Source organism: Pyrgilauda ruficollis, unplaced genomic scaffold, assembly GCF_017590135.1.
Source record: "Pyrgilauda ruficollis isolate IOZ18807 unplaced genomic scaffold, ASM1759013v1 scaffold18, whole genome shotgun sequence".
NCBI lineage: Eukaryota > Metazoa > Chordata > Aves > Passeriformes > Passeridae > Pyrgilauda > Pyrgilauda ruficollis.
Genome location: NW_024516984.1, coordinates 8,305,390 through 8,327,133, shown reverse-complemented (window position 1 = coordinate 8,327,133; position 21,744 = coordinate 8,305,390). Strand labels below are relative to the sequence as shown.

Sequence of the window (21,744 nt, the reverse complement as noted above, 5' to 3'; positions counted from 1 at the left end):
ATGAAGTAGCTGTTTGGTTTTGCCATCCTAGAAGCAAGATAAAATTGCTGAAGAGGCATCTTGAGTAGCCTCTACAGGTACAGATGTGTGATAAACTACCACAGTTCCCAAGGGCTGAGAAGCAATTCCTCCAACTGTGCACGTCAGACTGCACACTGCCTTTACTGGACCCTGCACACTACTTACAGAGCTTGAAGAATTTCATTTCACAGGCCTGTACACCAAGACGACACTGGTCCAGCCTGTTGGTTTATTTAATGTCCCTCGGGAAAGACAAGATTTGATATGGGATACAATTACCACGAACCAGAGCCATGATATAAAAACAGAATGGGTGAGCAGTTGACTATTTCAGCTGAGTATTTTCAGATGTTCTCTCCTTAAATCACAGATGTTTATTACAAGTCAAATATCTATGACAACTGTGAAAGCACCTTAAATGTTAAATATTGATACATCATTTTCATGTTTCATTTGTAGAAAACTACAAATAATTCTGACTCAAATGGAGTGTCACTTCTGAAAAACATTACATGTCAGCTTAGTATGGTAATGCGGGAAGCTTTTCCCTGTATAGAAAGAGAAAATAAATCCTTTGTGCCAAATGTATTTAAATTCTAGATATTCTTCAAGCTTGGTAATACCAACCAAGACTGACAACTTGTTAATCTGCATAACAGGCATCCCATTGTTTTGCTAGACAGAATAAGAAGAATTCATAGCAACATAAGATACAGATTATGTATTATTTATAGTTTTGTGTAGTGGTGATTTGGTAGATACATTTTTTTATTAGTGTAAATAGGATACCAGTAATATTTTTTTTCATGGGAAGAAAAGCCCTGGCTATGAATTCTCACCTGAAAAGGCAGTTTTCAATGTGAATTAATGGAATTAACAGTATTTGGTTTTTTAACTTTAAAGTAACTTCTGGTTGAAGAAAGAAATGAACTACAAATAAATACAGAATTGCATTAATCCATTCATGTATTCACAAAAAACTAATCCCACAAAACTATTCTGAAAACTAGCAACTTTAGCACTGAACTGTAAATTTAAATTTATCTAGAAGCTCTCTTTCACTGATCTAAAGGCAGTACTTATTTCAGGGGCAATTTTAATTTAATTTTCCAATTCTACCCTCAACATAGGAGACAACAAAACATTACATGACTCACATATTGAAAACTGATTACAAAAGTTCAAAAGGATAAAATGTTGAAGTACTCCATTTGTCAAAGAGCAATCATGATTTCACAACTCTGATCTCCTCCCATTTAGCGTGAGAAGAAAATTCTCTATTCTGTAAACATAAAACAGTAAGATGGTAATGACAGAGAGACAGATTTTTTTTTTATTTTGTTGGGTTTTTTTTGTTAATCCAAGTGACCTTTCTCCCACAGAAGAGAAATTGCACAACCTACATTTCAGATGCAGCATATGCAAAGCTTTATTTCATGACACATAACACTCGTTAAAACTCGGTAAAAACTCCCTCTTCTTTTCTCTGTGCTGCCTTAGTGATGACACTCAAGCTTCAGAGGTGACTAATAATAAACACAGAATCTACTTTGTCCTCTTTCCTAGCTCATCCAAACATTGAGCCGCACCTGCAGTTCACAGCATTGGTTATCTTCCCATAAAATTGCCATCTAATAAGCCACATTTAAAAAGAAATTCAACTCCAATGCAGTTCATTATTTGTCAAAAGCCTTCAAAAGTTGAACTTTTTCTATGGGAAAAATCCCTAAAGCTTTAGTCTGCCTTTAAAAACAAGCATCATAGTTTAATTTCCAAATTCACTCAATCTTTAATGAGTTCTTGCTATTTCTCTTACTCCTGCTCTTCTTAAAAAGTCTTACTCAGGTGTTGAAATTAAGCTTATACCACAGCTTCCACCCTTAGTTTTTAGGTAGGAATAGTGCTACTTCACCTTGTGCTTTTGTTTACTCTGCAGTAACTGTTAATCCCTTAAATTACATTGCAATATTTGAGACCTGGCAAAATTAAACTAGGAGTACAAAACATGGACTGAGAAGTTAATTTTCCTGTCCCACAACATTCCTTGTCCACTTCATCACATAAACCAACAGATTTAGGCAAGTTTTGGGAGCACCCAGGGAGCACCTGGGCAAAGTAAAAAGAAGAAAGGGGTAAAAAACTAGTCACTACTGCAATTTAGGCCTGTGAATTTCGTAGAGAAGGCCCTTTGGGGGTTATCTCCCAAACTTGCCCCAAACCAGGACAAAAATAGACAGTAATAAAACACAGACAGAAGCAACTGATTTTCCAAACTTCCTACCTTTAATTGAGAATTGCCTTTCGGATACCGTGTTCAACATCTGTTGAATACAACGGCACAGAGAATCCTGATGGTGAATCCTCCTTTCTTCAAGCTCAAAACCAAAAAGGAATTTCGTATTTTGGGGAAGGGAGTTCTGATCATTCTAAATGCACAGACTATTTCACACTGGAGACCATCAGACTTCTTCAGCAGCTTATACACACTCTAATGATGACAACCCATAACACAGCATGACTCTACTCATTGTTTACAGTTAATAAAGAATCTGGAAGGTTTTATGACTAAATCAGCAGTTCAGCTTAAAATTTGAACCCCAAGTATAGGGCTCCTTTTCTAAGTAAAAGAAGTAGCACAGGACACTTGAAGTTTTCAAAATATCCCCAGCAGGATATCCTTGAAGTATCCTTGAAAGTATCCTCCTTAAGCCTGTTCAGGAATACCATGCCTTTTTAGTACTTGGTGCTGAGAATTGTGGATGCTTGTAATTCAGAGCAGTACAAAGATATCTTAACACTTCAACTCTGTGACTTCAGAACTATGAAAAAACCCATCACCTTTTATTTTATACATGCAGCTTCACAACCTATTATCCAAATACTAATTACATTAGCATTTTGCTCACCGTATAGTAGAGCCATGAAAACGATAATTCTGCGTATGAACACTTCCTCTTAACGTATCATAAATCAACAGAAACACAGGTTTAAAAATTTTCAACTTTGAAATTTATTTAGAACTCAGTGGTTAAGCGTGGTAAGTTTCCAATTGTCTGATAATAGCATACCCATTTAACTACCATGGAAATTGCACTAATTCCCCCTGCCCCCCTCCCCCTTAGAAATCTGGTTCATTTTAACAGCCGGTGGTTTTGCAAATAGTGCACTCTAGGACACTACTGCAATTCCTGAGTGTTCAAAGCTACTGTATAATACATTAAGCTGAAAGAAAACCAACAAAATTATTATTCAGAGCTAAACCAGCTATTTTACCTTACTGCTAAAGTACAGAATCTTAAAATGCAAATGTATTTTAACAAAATTAAAGAAATTGTTCTAGAATGCTTAAAAAGGGGAAGAGAAAAAAATGAAAAAACCCCACTGTTGTAAAAAATGACATTGTTTTTGCCTTAGTTTAAAACGAAATAATTTTTAACCTCAAGTCATTAGCCTCAAGACTTAAAAATGGCCAGTGAACTTAAGACTCACTCAGACTGATATGTAGTTGTGACTAAAATATCCATGTTGGTATTCCTTGACCTTTTAGGGTATTCCTAGCGGCTCTAACAAAAGCAGCATAACAGGGTATCTCTGGTTTCTCATTCTAGTGCTCTTGAAAATGAGTTACTAACAGCACTGACCAGAGTGCTTACACATTGAATTTCAGACAATCACCCTATAATGCACTTCAGCTTTACCGTGCAAAGCCAATCTAGTCACAAACATCCCCACATTAAACACATTAAATTGTGCCAAAGTATGTGACGTGAGTAAATGTCAGCTAATCTACCAACACACTGACAAACGTCAGCATTGTTTAAGCCCAGAATAAAATTTCATTTGTCAGAACTGACCTCCTCCATGGGCAGACTGCATAGTCTATCTAAGTTACTAGTTTTCATCCAGGAAAATCTCTTCCAAGCTGTATTTATGTTGACAAACAGGTTTAGAGGAGAGTTTCAGCCCTCTAAATTAGCTGTTAGTTAAAACATCAAGAAAGAGGTTCCACCATCAGCTGGTGGGATTTTTCCATGATAGACCACAATCACTTCTTGATCAAAACAAAGCTGAAGCAGTGGCAGCTGATGGAAATGCTAATTATATTGTTCTTGCATCATTTCTCATGATGCATTAGTTTTATTCTCATTTACAGATGATTTTAGCAGAAGGGTTCTTCAGGCTGCAGCTGAACAAAAAGCAACTTCTTGTCTTAAGCTGTTGTTTTCTTTATGGAAACTTGTTTTGAACAAAGAACTGATACTACAGGCAACAGCCAGCAGGATCTACCAAAAGATAACATATTCCACTCTAGTATTATGTCAGTGGCTTGCCAATCCTTTTTCCCTAAAACATTTGTAAAAACACTGGAAATACCTATGAAATTTATAAAACAGCTCCTAAAACATCTGCTTAATGTCCTTTCCTTCAAATATAAAAGACCTCCACATTTCAGGGTCTTTTGCTAAGGGTACAAGGGAGAGATTGAGGAAGAGGTAAAAGGTAGGACAACTTCTATATTTTCAGTTGCTATGTTACAAAGTTTAAATGACTACTACTCTAGAGATTAAATACAGACTTTACATAAACAATCAGAACAATGGAAATAAACCATAACTGAAGCCATATAAAATCCTTATCAGGTCAAGTGACAGTATATTAAGAAAAACCATATATGTTATATAGAAGACAATATACACAGCTTTCAACAGTTATTTTGCCCCTTAGAAGTCACTGTCAGTAGGATCACAGTCTTACTGTACAGACAAGTGACTGGAATATTTGAAATTACTAATGGGGTAAATTGAGGTTATAGAAGCAAAATGTTATCAAGAACACCTTTGCACATTTCTAAACTATGACTTAAATTAAAAGCCTTAAGCATTCTCCTACATACTCCACTTTGAACCTAAATGGAATATCACTGACAGTATACAAAGAGGGCACTTCTAATCTAGTTAGTGTAACTATGCTACAGGACAGCTATCTTACAAAGGAGATTAAGTTCAGATGTTTAGAAACTTTAAAAATAAGAGAAAGCTAGAAACCCTTAACAGCTACTTAAATGTAACTATAATTATCTTTTAGAGAGTATTAGACTAAACTCCAGTATTTGCTACAGCCACTGTATTAAAAGAAAGTTCTACCACACCTAAAGGATAAGGCATAGCCATCTACTAATTGGCATATTTGTTTATTTGTCTCAGTTTGTGAAAAGTCCTTATTTGTGTAAGCAGCAAAACAAACTCCAACTGAATGATTGCTATATGCAAAAGAACTGAAGGCAATTGCCTCTGCAGTGAACTTTACAGTTCTCAACAGCACACACGCAACATGCTATCTGAAAAAGTTACTAACTGAACTACATGTATTAAATACTGAAAAAAGTTTTACATTTTTTATTATAATTTATTTTATTTAACAATCTAAGAAGTTTGCAGCCATCAGAAGTTCCAGTGCAATTTCAGGTGCAATTGGGAATTCAGGAATCTCCGTAGAGCTGTTAGTATAGCGGACCTTGTAGGTGAAATACATGCATACTTTGGATAGAACATGGGATGGGATCTCTCTAAAATTGACCTCATTTGTTTCATTTTCTGCAAACTGACCTGTAGAAAGAAAAAAACAACACAAAAGAACACCAAACCAGAAGTCAAAATCTCAATTCACTGCAAAATGAAACAACTTACCATATTAATACAACGTATTCTAAATAGACCTGCCTAAGTCTCATCTTCCGGGGTATTAGATTCTCCATTGTAAAGCAGGATGTGTCACATTCAGAGCCCTCAAAATATTAAGACACCCAGCATTATGAAATGTTTATTTAGGCTGCAGCCTATCAACATCATTTTGAACAACTACATCAGAAATTTAGGTTTACTCCAATATAGCTGATAAGTACTTAGCTGTGTGCTATGCTCTAAGAGGCATTAATCCAAATTTCTGGCTGTCTTATCCAAGGAAAAAAAAAAGGTTCCTAGATGTTTCATATTTGCACACATACGTGTGTATATCAGTAGTCCCTTCTATGAACCCAGTAGCTTTGAATTCCTCAGTTTCAGGTAGAATTGACAAGAGAGTTGAAACCTCAAAGACACATTAACTTCATAAGCTGTGGAAAAAGATAGACAGCAGGGACAGGAAAATTCAGTTGTACTGGAGGGAAGTTTACATGCAGTACAAGTTTATCCCTGTTAGATGCTAAAGAGATTTATTCAGAATTCCAAATCTCAAAACACAAGTACATTTGAAATTTGCTAGCTATAGGGCCTATAACCATGAAATGTGGATGATACAAAAGTTAGGATCCTATGGTTAATCTCACAGGATTTCTATTATTTTTGTCTCTCTTCCCCTCACATCTTTGGACTTTCAAGCCATTAATTGAAAAACAATAAAAATACTAACATTAACTCCATGTTTGTGGGAGACTAGCAATGTTTAGTTCCCACTATTTCTGTGGGCATTTCCTTCTAGCTACAGAGCAGAACTATTGACTAATGTCTGCACAGATTTGTGTAGAAATATCTGCATGTACTGAAGCCAATATGGCTTGAATTGTAGTACAGGAATAGTTGGAAGCAAAAGAAGAAATGATAACTTATTGGCCAAGCTACAGCACTGAAACAAAAGACCTGCACATCAATGAAATTATGACCTACTGAACTAGACAGCAACAGTACTTTTCCTTGTGACCCATTTATCTTGTTAGTACTTATATAAAATATTCTGGACTGCTGAGTCCTATACAGACTCAGTTTCTAGCCCTCTAAGCAGGCTACCTTGTCTTTTATTCATTCACACTGAATGAATTCAGAGCAAGTCTTGTAACTATTGTTCCTCTTAGATGTCTGGGAGGCTGGCATGGACACAAAACACTTACTACGTATTTTCAAATGCAACCATTAAAATGACACTGAGAATTTTAACTGTTTAGTTTGCCCAAGTATTACTAAGTAATTAAAAAATATATTAAACCAATAGATCTCTCCAGTCTCACCAGAATCTAAAAGAGAACATAAGAAAGACCATATTCAGCTCCAAGCTCCATGTAGCCTACCGCCCAACCACTGAAGTGGCCAAAGGTAAACACATAGGATGAAAGTATAGAAGAGAGAAAGCACTTGCGTTAACTTCTCCCTGTTCTCTCCCCCACCCTTTTGGTGTTCAAAAATTAGTTCAGATACTTCTCAAACCAAAAACAGTCTCATTTATTCAGTAACATGTGAGGTCCTTCCCTCCTGTAAGTTTATCTACCCTCACCTCAAGCTAACTCATCACTAAGCTCAGGAACTCCTTGCCATAGGATGCTGTCAACATGTGGCTTTAACCCCAGCAGGCAGCAAAGCACCACACAGCTGCTTGATCATTTGCTCCTGCTGTGGGTGGACAAGGGAAGAGGAAAGGAACAGTAAAAGCAGGAAAACTTGTAGGCTGAGAGAAGAGAAAGGAAACAAAACAAGTGATGCAATGGTAAACACCACCTCCCATGGGCAGACTCATGATCAGATAATTCTCAAGCACAAGATGGCTCACTTCCCTTTTTTACATCTCTCCCTTCTTTACTTTGGAGCAAGACATATGGAATGTAGTATCTCCTTCAGTATTTTTTCAGGTCACATTGGTTGTGTTCCCTCCCAGCCTCTTACACACCCTCCTGTCTGCTTATTGAGTGGGGAAAGAGTGAGAAACAGAGGAGGCTTGAACAGTGTGCATCTTTCAGTAACAGCTAAAACAGGTGTGTTATTGGCTCTGTTTTAGTCACAAATATAAAGCACAGAACCACGTGACCTGCTATGAAGAAAATGAACTCCATATGGAATACCAGAAGTTCTGCCATGGATGTGGAAATAAAGAACTACCAGCTCTCATTTGTTTTGAACTTGGCAGCTCCACATTTCATATAATACCCTCAAGTTCTCATACCATGGGAAACTAGTAGCAATGTAGGACAGTAAAATCCCTAACTGCCCAAATAGCAGAGTCCAGTTTTAAGTCTGGTACCACAATACCCCAACAGAAACAGACTGTTCTGCTGGAAACAGGAACTAGGCAGGATGTGGAAAAGTTAACACTTCTTCTAACTTTCACTTACTGCATGATAAAAATTCAAACTGTCCAAAAGTGAAAACAAAGAAGGTAAAGGTACTAAGTCTTCTGTACCTACCTGGTCCACTCAACATAGCTTTTATTGTTCCTGATGTTAATGCATGCTCTCTTTTTACAATGAACTCATGGCCATCAGAGGATATTAACTTCACATACATAGCATCTGGGCCCTCACACCCACCATATGTCTTCTCTTCTCCATCTGTAATGGAAAAAAAGACAATGGTTTCAGAGCACAATATACTGATTCACATTACTAAAAATGCAAGTTGCAGTTTTTTCTATGACTACGTTTGCAGGCTGAAGAGTCCAATACAACCAGAAATGAGAAAGAAGCATTTTGCATATTTGAAGATTATTTTTCTGAAGTAACCAGCAATCTGTTTTAAAGTAATTTTGCAAAACTTGGAATTTTTTTATTAACATCCCTCCATCATCAAATTCTGACATGATTTTTAAAATCTACATAGGATGAAATTTTCCTTTAGACATTCTCAAGTTGATCGAACATGCTACTGCTTCCTTCCATTAAATCTACAGTCATGTTTATCATACGAATACTTCCTGAAAATTAACTGAACACATATCTGATACTGAAAAATACAGACGGCAAGGAAAAAATGCCTTCGGAAGCACTGGTGAGAACAAGAGCAGTCAATATTCCTGCACTGAAGAAATGACATGAAGTAAGACTCATACTCCCTGACTGCCCAACCAAACCCAGAACCATACAGCATCAGTGCATACCTGTGCTGTGGCCTTTGGCAGAAAGCATGCAAAGTGCCAAAGCCCTAAACGCAGGGAGATTTGAAAATTCTCCCCACAGCAGCTGGCCTCTGTTTCCCTTCTCCCTTCTGTTTCGCTGAATACCTGCTCTCTACTTTGTTTCTTCTGAAGGCTTTATCCCCCTTCCTTTTTCTGCCTTCTTTTATTGTATCCTGACAGTGCTACTTTTAAAAGTTGAATTACTGTTGCCTGTGTAGCAAATAAAATATTCCCCCAGTCAAGTTGCTTTGTGAACTTGAAGTTAAAATTGTATTATGCAGCTATTACCAATTTAAATAAAGTTCTACCAGTGCCAAACATGCTATAATACAGTCAGAGGAAGTACAGACAAAACCAGAATCCATCCACTCCTGTTTCATTAACCAGTCATTTGTTGAGGCAGAAACAACAGTTTCAGAAATGTAGTCATATCACACACAATGTAATTTATCAGAAATCAGTCTGTATTATGAACTCTGAGCCAGAATTCAACAGGATGACTTTATTTAACAAACAAACAAATAAATATTTTGAAAAGTACACAGTGAAATTTTCTTGGCCACTACATAAAAGTTTAGTGCTGTAAAAGCCTAGAGGCATTCCTATTTTAGCACGTACATTTTCAGGACTATGCATGTTAAGCAAGTGAAATTTTTTTGTTATAATAGATACACTCTGAACAAGTCTTCCAATAAATGAACAGTCACTTGAGAAAATTCTCCCACAAAACACCAATAGGAAGTTTGAGGCTACAAGAAGTGACAAGATCAACATTTAAAGCCTTAGAATCCACCTCCTCTACGGATGTGAGAGAGAAAAGGCTTCAAATAATACAAAAACAAGAAACACTCTAAGATTGTGAACTTACCCATTCTCTTCTTATAAAAAAATTGGTTTTTTTCAACTGCAGATTTTGCAATAGGAGCGTCTGAAAAAACACAAGTGACAATATTTTCAGTCAGCAGCTCAATTTTTAAATTCCCCTTTACTTATTAATCTTTATGTTACCATAAACACTCCTCCAAAAAGAACATGATGACAGACAACATGCAGTGTTGATGAGAAGTATGTTTTGAAAACAGGAAACCTATGAAGTTCACCCATGGGAAATGCAAACCCTCTACCTCAGCACCTCCAGTACTATGTGGAGGCCAACCTGCAGGAAAGCAGCTTTGCATAAACAGACCTGAGGGTGCTGGTGGACAGGTTGAACATGAGCCAGCAGCGTGCCCTTGCAGCAAAGCTGCACCCTGGATTTTATTTAAGAGCATTGCCAGAAGGTTGAGGCAGGTATCCTGCCCCTCCATCTGGCACTGCTGGGACACATCTGGAGTGCTGGGTTCAGTATGACAGACTGAAGTCAGTCCTGCAAAGGGTCACAAAGATGACTGAGGGATTGAAGCACTTGTCATACAAGGACAGGCTGGGAGAACTGGGGTTGTTCAGGCCAGAGAAGAGAAGGCTCAGGGATCAGTCTAATTAGTATGCACTGAATACCTGGCCTTTAACCTGTCCTTCACAGAAGATTGACAGTTCCCAATATCACCACCAATATCACCTAGATAATCTACTTCAGATATATAATGTAGGTATAGTTAACCAGGAGCTTCCATAGCTGGTATACTGATATCCAGCTTGCTGCATGTGTTTTTTCTCTATGGAAAGGCAATTAAAGAGTTAGAGAAACAGAAGTACTTAATTGCAAAACAAATCTGGTATATTCAGATACAACTTCTATTTCTTTACCTCAAGCTGCATCTCTTCTGGAAGAGAAATTCTACCCACCCACCTGCTGTCCTAAAATTCCTTTCATATCAACAGGCACTCTGCAAACATTAACCCAGTATAAATCAATGATACTGCTGTGTGTCCAGAGATTCAGAAAAATAGCACAAGTGATTCTAGATGGTCTCCCAGCTGATATTCAGGGTTGAGGGCAGTATAGAGATCAGAATAGAGACCACACCCCACATTTGCTCCCTCCTATGTTTCTGGTAAACGTTTATCAAAAAAATGTAAGCAATCTGAGGAAGCTGCACGATTTGGAAGAAGTACTACAGACACTTCTTTGCTATTGTTGATCACTTCACTTCTGCCCAGCACTTTGATGCTGGTTTATTCCATCTGTCTTTTTTCACAGCTATAAATACGCCGTAGTGCAAATGTCTCCTCAGGCTTCCATAAGAAGGCACTTTGTTATGTCCACCTAATGAAACTACACACACATTTTTAGTTGTCTGAAGAGAAATGAGCAAAAATAATCCTCCACTTACACTGCCGCTTCCTTTGAAAGTTATCCCAACTTTACAGAGCTATCTCTAAAAAATATTTTCTTTACCACTGATATAAGGAACATTTTAACCTGTACTCTTGCAGGTGAAAAGTTCCTGAATATAAGGCACACTTAAGAATGTTCTTTCAGTTAATTTGTTTATGCTATAATAGAAATTCCCTAACATGGTGTGTTAAATGACTTCATCACTTCTCATAATTCTAGGAACTCATCTCAGGAAATTACATTTGGGTGCTGGGACAGTTAGGGCCCAAAACTGATGGGATCTTGCACCCTATTTCAACAGTTTTTGCAAATGGAAATCAGTCATCTTATTGGAGAGTATCTGTTGCTCAGGAACTGAAGAAATACCTCACATTGCTACTTCTACTTTGCAAAAGACGATCACTTGTACTACCTCTTTTTCTAGCCACAAAACCATTTCCTACATTCCAAAAGAGTAGTGAAACCACCTATGATTTATAAATAATACTACTTGGGAAAAAAAAAGAAAAACAACACAGAAGTGTTAGTGATGATAAAATATGCCTCGGTTTACAATACAAATAATGCCACTAGACACAGGAATAAAGGCTCGTAAATGGGAATGCAGATGTATTAGCACCTTGCAAGGTAAAAGCATAAGTTGAGGAAGCTAATACATTGAAAGATTGAAAATGGAGAACTGAAAAAGTCCACACAAAAAAAAATAGATGTTGCAAAAATACACAAAGAGCATTTTAATATATCAAATGTGCTATCATATGATTAGAGAGGCAAAAATACAGTAATTAAAGAAGAAAAAAATTATCAGGCTCAGTGGTCTGAATTCAATTGTATGCTACAGTAAAGTAGCATAAAAATGCAGTAAGCCTTTGTAGTTTTAGGGCACACTGAACTAATCTAGTTTTTAAAAAATTAATCAGTCATTTTCTTTGGGAAAAAGAAACTCAAGATGCAATCTGGGCTTCATATAACATCTGGGGTTAAATAAATGTGATGAGAGGTAATCTTAAAACAAGAAAGAACCTTTCTACAAGACTACAGTATGGTGTTGCAAACATAGAAAAGAACTAGTTCCTCCAAAGAAGTATGTTGATTTTTTTTTTAAACAATGCTGCCAGAAAAGAATAGGCAGATTTGGATGAGACAGAAGTGGAAAGCATTGCAACAAAAGTGGGACAAAACATAACACAGACACGTGACCAGTCCTGAAAAACAGTGTACTAGAAGCCACATGAAATTAAGTCATATGAAATCAAGACTCCCACATGAGGGGACCAGTACAGTCTTCTTTCATGTAGTCAGGGCATGTTATTTGAGACTATAGTCTTTCTGTGGTAAACTAGAAACTGATGCAGGTCTGTGGGAGCAAAAGAAAAAAAAAAAGGGTGAGGGACAAATAGGCAAATGCACATTGAGGATTTCTTTTCAATAAAGATAGGGAATATGAGCAATGTTGCACATGAGCGACAGCTTGTCTGGAATTCCACATACAATTCTGAATTTTTTCAAGAAAAATAAGTTTGAATTACAAGAACTACAGAGGGAACCTATGATATGACTAAAAAGCCTGTTTAAAAAAGAAAAACTGATCTTCCTTATTCAGCTTAGCAAAACTGGGATGAAGATAAAGATTCATTAAAAGGATAAACATCAGCAGGAAAATGATGCCAACATAATATCTCAGTTTAACTTCAACTGATGAGAATAAGCAAAAAAAAAGAGTAAAATTTATAGTGCTATTCCAGAATCCAAGTTTTGTTCTGGATATGGAAAACTCCAAACATTAAATTGCCAAAAGTAAAAGATGCAGAAAAACCAACCTGCTTTTAAGAAAAAAAACATAGTATTTCCAATATATAATGCATCTGACATGTTAGCAAGGGACACACTGAGTTTCACTCAGTTTCCATTCTGATGCAATGATGTGTCATTAAAAAAAAAATCATGAATACTATTAGCAGAATAGATTTATTCCTGAAAAAATAGCAAACAGTAGAGAGCCCAGAAAAATCAGAGAGCCAATGCAACAAATGAGGAAAAAAGAAAACCAAGAAACTCAAGTACTCTGGAAAACCTAAAACAACCAGTAATGGTTCCTCTTCTGGATCAAGAAGTGCTCAGTCTGCCATGACATTGTGTGAAGATCAGAACACTTTCAAAGCCAGAAAAAAGTGCACACAGAAAAAAAATCAAAAGAATATAGAAATACCTCCACAAATTCTCACTTGTGCATACAGGGAGTACAAAAGGAAGATGGAGGGAAATTTTCTGTACCCTTTTTTTTAATTGATAATGGCATGGCCTGAAGTTTTAAATAATAGGTCAAGGAGAGTCAAGCAACCCTGTATGTTGTCTTCCAATAAATTATTTTCCCTCAGTGTATTTCCAGTGTACTATTTATTACAAAACATATCACTATATTGTCCTTCTGTATAATGAAAGCAGCATATAAATGACAAGACAATATGAATAAAAAGACAGATTTCTGGACATGCCTGGTAACTACCTATATTTTAATTACTTTTCCACATTTTATAGTTGCCCTGTTTGACTTCAACAAGACTACACCAATGCAGCAGTCAGGACAAGAACACTACAAGTTTTGTTAAGATATACTTTTTATATATTTTTGACTTGACTATTTCAGACTCCTGCAAAGAACCACTAATTTATGTTGAAGTACATTCAGAATTCCATTTGCCCTTCAAGAAGCTTATGTGGCATTACCACAATGTAGCTCAGCTCCCTGACTTAAATCTCAAAAAAGCACAGATATTAGATACTACTGTTCTCCTGCTTTGCCTCCTTTAAAAAAAAAAAAAAAAAAAGCAAAAACCCGCATTTTATTAAGAGAAAGTTTACATAAAAGGGATATGCCACTTTTTAATCAGAAGGAGCGTACAACACAACTAAACCCGGTGGATTTGGCACAGAAACTTTCCAATCAGTCTAAAAAGGACTTCCCGCTGTAGAAAACATAGAATTGTCTGGATGTTAGGGAACTGAAAATTGCCACAAGCTGCCAGAATATTTACACCTACAAGGTAAAATAGTGTGAAGTATCACAAACCTCTAAAAACCACAGCAATTAAGCTACACAAGGCAAGTGTTCTTGTTTCCCTACTTCAACATCTTCTCACACCTCTAAGAAGAAATAGGAAGTTTAATCTGTTTAGTCTAATCTTTCTCCTGCTTCTCTTAAGCATCAAATGCAAGAACAAAACTGAAACTGGGATGTTCACAACCATCCCAGCCCACTCCCAAAGCTGCATGCTGATCTCCCAATTTGCCAGAATTCCCAGAACATCATTTCTTTGTATGCCTTGTATGGCAGTGAGTGGTGTAGACTTGAAGGACATATGCTAATGTAGCTGAACACACTGGACCACTGCACAGCTTCCAGAACCTCACCGCTCTGTTCTCATTTGCACAAGAACACTGAATCTATGCAAACATTTCAAGCATTCAGATTCTTTGATCCCACAGGAAAATCCTTTAAAAATTCAGCTTCTGGTTTAAGGAAATTCAAATAGCTTCCAACTCATTAGCTGCATGACATACACCCAACTTTTGTACACTTCAGCTGCTGACATTTGTATCCTACACTATCCATATCTGGAAAATATGGCAAATTGGCCTTCACTAATTCCTATGTTTGTTTAAAAGCCAAATATGACCTTTTTTTTGTGTCATTTATATATCAGTAAGAGTTTATCAATCACCAAAGGCAGCTGCATGTTACAACTGCAGCCTCCTACTGTTCAATCCTAAATTCTGCCCTATTCCATACAATAACTTGTTTAAAAACACCGCTCTTCAGTTTAGCAGTCACTGCTCAGCACACATGAAAAAATAATTAAGGTAAAAATAATTAAGAGATTGAAGCATATTTAGAAAAAACATGAGGAGAAACTGGCAGAGCATGATTTCCAAATCAGCTGATTCACTACTCCAATACTCTCAGGCTCTAAAATTCAAATTTCCTGGGACACACAGGAATGTGACAGGAAGGCATACTGCACCTGAATGCTAGTTGAGATAAACAGGAGATGGGGTAGGATAGCACGTACGGATTACAAAACATCTTAGTTAAGATTTCTTTTCCTGTCTAAAGAAACATTCCTTTTCAGTAATTCCCCAGAAAGCTTCAAGGAAAGAAACCTCAAAAACATGGGCAGGAGAGAGTCACTATTTTCTTCCAAAGAAACTTCCAAGCTGTACTGTACAGCTCTTGCCACTGGAGGAAAAGAGGCAAAATTCTACAGGGCATGGATTTCTGCCCTCTTGTTATAGGCATTCACCAAAAACTGCTGTTATGCAAACTACCCCACAATAAAGCTAACTAAATCCTGAGCCTTTCTAGGTGCTGAGAGACTTATCAAAATCCATCGAATACTAAAATTCTTCACGTTAAGACTATGTGAAACTATCTAAATCTGTTCATCACGCACTCTGGTACAGAAAAAAAAACCCAAACTCAAATGGCTTTTCTCTGACACATCAAGGAAAAAATAAATGCTGTAGTGCCAAAAGTTTCTAAAAATTATCTCAAAGCTCGCAGTGAAAACGTCAGCAAAAATTTTACTGACGTAAACATTTTACTGATATAACTTAAGCTCATTAAAAGGCTGATCTCAAGGCATAAGGCAGGTGCCACCTGTGCAAAGATGTGGCCAATGTACTACAGGCATAATAAACACTTATTCCCGTTCAAAGTAACTCTTCAGTTCATTGAACATGATCTCTCCCCCAACAATTATTTTGGTCCTTATTATAGCAAAAGGAGAAAATTGGAAGCATGTTGGGCATTACTCAGAAATAAGTGCACAAAGTGGTTCTTATCCTAAAGATCTCTCGTGTGCCTGTTTATCTACGTTTTTCTGGTTTGCTTCCAAAAACCATCGAAGCCAAGTAAACAAACGGCCTGTGACTATCTAGGTCTCCTCAGAACGCAAAGCTTAACTTACCAAACACATTTAGAAATATTTAATAAAAGTTAACTGGTGGAAGACCAAATCGGCTGTCAAAGCAAACTGCCAGCAGCACCATCACCGTTTCACACACAAATGTGAAGCTCTCAATAACTTACCAATGCTCAGGTTACCTTGTATTAAAGCAGAACTTTCCTCTGCGGAACACACAGCAGTCAAAAGCTCATTTCTGTCGCTACAGGTAGGGGTATCACCCTTTTCTTTGCTTACATTCGCCGACCCTTACAGCCGAATCACTCTACCCAGCACTTCTCACCTTGGCAAAACAACCCCTGGGGGCGCATCCTAAATTCTTTCGGCCTGAACTTTTCCCTTCTCTCTACGGCCTGGCGTAGGAAAAGGGCGAACGTCACTTAGGGCAGGAGTTGGGGAGCAATGCTCAAAGCCAGCACTGCTCCAGAGAGCCCCTTTTCCGGCGGCGCCGGGATTCCAAAGAGAGCCTTTTGGCGGAGGAACGCGCCTTTCGCTACCACCTCAGTGGGAGCGCCCCGGCCTGGCACCGCGCCCTGCGCACCCCGACGACCCCCGGTGCCGCTCCGGCCCCTCCGCCCGGCCCCCGTTCTGCCCCCCCCGCCAGGCGCGGGGCGAGGCCCGCTGCCCGCCGCGGGGCCGCCTGCCGGGGCTACCCGCTCCCCGCCCGACGGGTCGCCCCGCGCCCGGGGTGTCCCTCGCGGCCCCGACGGGGTCTCGCTCCCGCGGCCGCCCCTCACCCGTGGGCGCCGCTCCCTCCGCCCCGCTCGCAGGGCCGCGGTGTCGGCCCAGCTGCCTCCGAGCGCTTCCGCCCGGGTCACGGGCCGCTTCCGGCCCCCCCGCGCCCAGCCCGTGCTGCGCCCGTGCTCCCGGCATGCTGCGCGCGGAGCGGTGCATGCTGGGGCGCGTAGTTCCCGGGGGCATGCAGGCCCGCCATGTCAGGGTTTTGGGGCCGACAGCGGCTGAACATGAGCGAATGCGCGCCCGGCTGGCCAGGAAGGCCAGTGGCATCTTGGCTTGTATGGAGAATAGTGTGTCCAGCAGGAACAGGGCGGTGATGGGCTCAGCGCACCTCGAGTCCTGTGTTCAGTTCTGGGCCTCTCAATTAGTGCACAACATCGAGGTGCTGGACGCTGTCCAGAGGAGGGTAAAGGTTCTGCCGCACGAGCTTTATGAGGAGCACCTGAGGGAGCTGGGGTAATTCAGCCTGGAGAAGAGAAGGCTCAGTGAAAGCCTTATGGCTCTCTGCAACTGTCTGGAAGGAGATTCATAGGTGGAGTCAGGCTCTTCTCCCAGGCAGCTGGCGAGAGGACACGAAGCAATGGCCTCAAGCTGTGTCAGGGGAGGTTCAGGTTGGACATCAGGAGGAATTTCTTCACAGAAAGAATGTTCGACATTGGAATAGACTGCCCAGAGAGGTGGTGGAGTCACCATCTCTGCGGGGAGTTTAAGGGATGGTTTGATGTGGCGGTTAATGCCATGGTCACATTGACGCGGTGGTGTTGGCCACAGGTTGGACCCGATGCCCTCAGAGGTGTTTTCCAGCCCGACTGATTCCGGCATTCTGCGGCTGAGCGGCGTGCGGGAGATGCCGACGGGGGCGCCGCGGAGCCGGCCGGAGCCTTCCTACGGGCGGAACCAAAGCGCGGCGTGGCGGCGGCGCGCCGGGGGCTGTCGGTGTGGCACCGCCCGCCGTGTCCCCGGTGCGGCCGCGGCCCCGCCATGCTCCCGCTGCTGCTGCTCCGCGCCCCCGCCGCCTGCCGCCGCGCCTCCGCCTCCGCATGGCTGCGGGGCGCCGCGCAGCCCGCCTGCCGCCACCGCGCCGCTGTGGCCGCTGCGAGGCCCCGACAGGTTCTGTGTGGGGACTGTGCGGGGGCTGTGGGAGCGGGGGGAGCGTTCCCGCCCCCCGGGGAAAGGGCGGCGGCCCTGGGATTAGCGGATTTGCCTTTAGGGGATTTTGAGGAGTAAAATGAGGTGCTCCTCGGGGCGTACCTCCTCTGATGCGCTCAGGTGAGACCTCACCGGAGTGCTTTGTCCAGCTCCGGGGCTCCATCGACCTGCTGGAGCGAGCCAGAGGAGGCCACCAAAATGACTGGAGGCATGTAGCACCTCTCCTACGGTGAATGGTGGGGACAATTGAATTTGTTCTGCCTGGAGAAGATATGGCTTCGGGATGATCTAATTGTGGCCTTCCAGTACCTGAAGGGAGCCTCCAAGAAAGTCCTGTAGGGAAAAGGGTCTTTTTACAAGGGCATGAAGTGCCAGGACAATGGGAAATGGATTAAAACTGAGAGTATGTTTAGCTAATCTAAAGGAAGCTATTTAGCTAATCTAAGATATTAGGGAAAAAAAATCCTTTTTTGTGGGAGTGGTGAGGCACTGGAATAGGTTGTCTAGAGAAGCTGTGGATGCCACAACCCTCAAGGTGCTTAAGGCCAGCCTGGATGGAAAGCCTTGATGCAAACTGGTGTAGTGGAAGGTGTCCCTACCCACAACAGGCCTGTTGGAACTGGATGATCTTTAAGGCCCAGTTCAACCCAGGCCATTCTGTTATTTTATGATCAGACAGAGATGTGATGAGAACAGAATGTCTCTCTGCAAAGCTGTGTAAATCGATTGCTACCTCAATTATCAGTAATGGAGTTGCAAATATTTCTTGCTAATTTGGGATATTTACATGGTAAAACAGTCAGACAGCATATTAGTTGGAGCTTTTGACATGCTTTGAAGTGTAACCAAACTTTAATCCTTAGTTTGAAATGCTGGGAGTAGGTTCAGGGCAAGGAGAAACTTTGTCTGAGTGTATACATGTACATATATGTGTGTATGTGCATGGACAGGTAGATATAAGGTGTAATACTGATGTTCCTTAGCCTTGTACTGATTTCATCTTTCAGGTTGCATCTTTTCAAGGAGTGGCTGTTCGCAGCCTCAGCACATCCTCCCCTCATGATCACCCAGAACACGGAAGATTAGTTTATAAAGGAAATTTGGCAAAGACAGTGTTGGGTATGTGACTCAAAGTGGTTTATACTGCCTTTTTTTTTGTTGTTGTACTTTTAACAGTATTTAGTAACTTTAAAATGAAACATTAAAAGTGAATGTTCTCCTTTCCAAGTTTGCCCAAATCTGGATCGTATGTACAAAAAACAGTGGTAGTGGTAGTGCTTGGTTTCTGCTTCTCTGCTTGGATGTGCAGGAAGCTCTGTTCATCTGTGTCACCCCTTAGCCTTCTTTGGCTTCTCTTGAGGCCCTTGGGGTGCCTTATCCAACCCAGTAAGCAGCAAAGATGAGCTATAACTGCTGTTTACATTCTGTGTGCTTGAAGTGCTCCTGAAATGCTTCCCAGGCAGGCAGGTATTATGATGAAGAGCTCCATCTCTAATGTGACTTTGCAATTCTTTCTTTGGGCAGTGAATATTACAAAGACCTAGTGAAAGGCAAAGCCATTGGATGTTTTCTGATACACATCTTCGAAATGTGTCCTAACATACTTATTGAACTATGGGTAGTCCACAGCACTGGCTGCTGTCTTTCAAGCCACATGGAAAATGGGTGGGGAGTACTTGTTAATATTTATTAACCCAGGGTTTGTGCATGGCAGCCAAGCTGGCTTCTTTGTAATGTACACTGAATGTCAACATTAGTTGTTGATGAGGACAGAAATTCTGTGTCTGCCATCTCTTCAATGAGCACCATTACACGTGTCCATGAATGGAGTCAAGTCTCGTTAGAAATCAGTTCTTCTGCCTGTGAAGGCAGAAAAAAATTTCATGTGTGTGCATGACAGCTAATAGCTGACTGCATCACAGAAATAGAGCCAGCTTTGATAAACCCAGCATGAAGGTGCAAACAAATCAGAACAATGGCAGCGTGGCAGATTGAGCTTTCAATGGTTTCTCCATAAACTTAAAAAAATAGGGAAAGGGGTTTTCAGTAACTTCATCAGTTCAAGTAATGGCATTGTTATGTGGTAGAAAAATATAGGTAATTGTAGAGAAAATTTTGGTCATAAGTGTTAACCTTTATTTTCTTTGATTTCTTTTATGTAGGTGTGAAGTTTTTCTCTTACTCCACCAGCATATTCAACCTGTTCATGATGCCCTACATCATGCTCAAAAGTGGTATTGGAGTGGAAAGTTTGCTTGTCCAAGCTGCCTTTTACGGGTTGATCGGGATTTTTACGTTTGTAACTCCGGTTACTTTGCATCTCCTTACAAAAGGTTACGTGATCCGGCTCTATTATAAAGATGAAGTGGACACCTATACAGCCATTACCTACAATGCCATCTTGACAGAAAAAGCAACTGTTTTCCATCAGAAAGATGTAAAGATTCCAGACATCTCCAAGATGTTTACAACATTTTACGCTAAAACAAAGTCAATGCTTGTTAATCCTACACTCTTCCCAAATCCTCAGGATTATAACCATCTCATGGGCTATGACAAATCCTCATTTTTTAAATTTGAGGATTTAGAGGCAGTAAAGGAAGCTGATGAAAGGAAATAATTTGAAGATAATGTCAGTGTCATTGTCCATAATGCAGTACTATATATGTGAAAGAATGTAAAAATCTATTACATTTGCTTAAGTATCAGGTAGCTGGAGTTTTCCATATGCATTTTGGAATGTATAAAAAGAGACACTTTAAAAAAATATTGCAAACAATGTGAGGATTTCTTTATAGTTAATGACATAAAATATAGTAAAAAAAAGGAGATGCTTAGTCCTGTCTTTTTCTTTTTTATTCTTGGTTTGATTGTTGGTGTTAGCTCTCCAGAGAACTATAAAATGCATGAGCTGTCTGGCAGTCTCACCACCTCTGTGTCAAAAGACACTCATTTCCTATCAAGTATGTAGTTAAGATGTTAAGCCTTAAATATTAATTGTACTTAATCTAAAAATACCAGGCTTTTTGTTGCTGCTGGTGATGGTATAAAGGGAGTGATCGTGGCTTTCCCTTCCCTTTGTGAGACCATCGGTAGCCAGGAGCAGTCTCTGGAAAGCAGACAGGTATTCTTGTGAATTCCTGCTACAACTCCCTCCCAGAGGAGAGAAGAACATGTGGAGAATTGCTGTGTATATATAGAGCAGTAAGTTCTAGCTACTCAAAGGTAGTCTCAGGTAAACTAAAGTCCCACTCCGAGCAACCCTGTCCCCAAAGGTGGAGAGCAAGAAGCTTCTCTTCTTGGCACAGGAAAGCACTGTGATATAAGATTTGCTCTGTGACCATCCCACTGACAAGAGGTGCTGTATTTGAATCAACAAAGAAAATTCTAGCAGTTAGTGGTTAAAATGGATTCTGTCAGTATTTGTGTAAGGTGGGGAAGCAGTTGTGCCTTTAAAGAACACACCTCTTGATTTTCAGCACTGTGAAGAAAGCCACCTTTTGCTCAACTTGAAAAGGGGAATCTGGTCTTTTTGTGGTACTAGACTGGTTCTTCTCCCTTGAGTGTGTAGAAGTTGGATTTAAATTTTTTAGCTGAAGGCACATAAACTGGCAGATACTTATTTTCAAAGAATGAAGGGCCTAAATATTTTGAGACATAAAAGTTAACTGAATTGAAAAAAACCCCAAAATTAATTCTTTTGTGTTAACAGTGCCCTTT

The 21,744-nt window shown here is 40.0% G+C and overlaps 2 protein-coding genes across 7 annotated transcripts; one reads left to right on the top strand and one right to left on the bottom strand.

Moving 5' to 3' along the window:
• Nucleotides 1-5,196: 5,196 nt before the first annotated feature.
• ELOC (elongin C) lies at nucleotides 5,197-17,024 on the bottom strand. 6 transcript variants are annotated; one of them, XM_041464501.1, is made up of 5 exons: nucleotides 16,875-16,927; nucleotides 16,278-16,490; nucleotides 9,764-9,823; nucleotides 8,189-8,332; nucleotides 5,197-5,627 (listed from the first exon to the last, which is right to left on the bottom strand). In XM_041464501.1, the coding sequence occupies exons 3-5, from the start codon at nucleotides 9,765-9,767 to the stop codon at nucleotides 5,437-5,439; spliced, it is 339 nt and encodes a 112-aa protein (XP_041320435.1). In that variant the 5' UTR covers nucleotides 9,768-9,823; nucleotides 16,278-16,490; nucleotides 16,875-16,927; the 3' UTR covers nucleotides 5,197-5,436. The 6 variants fall into 6 exon arrangements, with proteins under 6 accessions (XP_041320435.1, XP_041320429.1, XP_041320434.1 ...); XM_041464497.1 differs by lacking the exon at nucleotides 16,278-16,490 and adding an exon at nucleotides 6,026-6,133 and having other exon boundaries at nucleotides 5,407-5,627; nucleotides 16,875-17,024; XM_041464495.1 differs by lacking the exon at nucleotides 16,278-16,490 and having other exon boundaries at nucleotides 16,875-17,021.
• Nucleotides 17,025-17,703: 679 nt separating this feature from the next.
• TMEM70 (transmembrane protein 70) lies at nucleotides 17,704-20,841 on the top strand. Its single transcript, XM_041464494.1, has 3 exons — nucleotides 17,704-17,985; nucleotides 19,032-19,143; nucleotides 20,187-20,841. The coding sequence occupies exons 1-3, from the start codon at nucleotides 17,857-17,859 to the stop codon at nucleotides 20,642-20,644; spliced, it is 699 nt and encodes a 232-aa protein (XP_041320428.1). The 5' UTR covers nucleotides 17,704-17,856; the 3' UTR covers nucleotides 20,645-20,841.
• The last annotated feature ends 903 nt before the right edge of the window (nucleotides 20,842-21,744 follow it).

Coding starts and splice junctions, on each gene's coding strand:
- ELOC (XM_041464495.1), bottom strand. CDS start 17,010: ATGCCGGGAGCACGGGCGCAGCACGGGCTGGGCGCGGGGGGGCCGGAA. Junction 9,824..16,874: donor GGAGGGAGCGGCGCCCACGG/GTGAGGGGCGGC, acceptor GTGTTTTTTCAG/ACGCTCCTATTGCAAAATCT. Junction 8,333..9,763: donor TTTTTATAAGAAGAGAATGG/GTAAGTTCACAA, acceptor TTTCCATTACAG/ATGGAGAAGAGAAGACATAT.
- TMEM70 (XM_041464494.1), top strand. CDS start 17,857: ATGCTCCCGCTGCTGCTGCTCCGCGCCCCCGCCGCCTGCCGCCGCGCC. Junction 17,986..19,031: donor CCGCTGCGAGGCCCCGACAG/GTTCTGTGTGGG, acceptor TTCATCTTTCAG/GTTGCATCTTTTCAAGGAGT. Junction 19,144..20,186: donor TTTGGCAAAGACAGTGTTGG/GTATGTGACTCA, acceptor TCTTTTATGTAG/GTGTGAAGTTTTTCTCTTAC.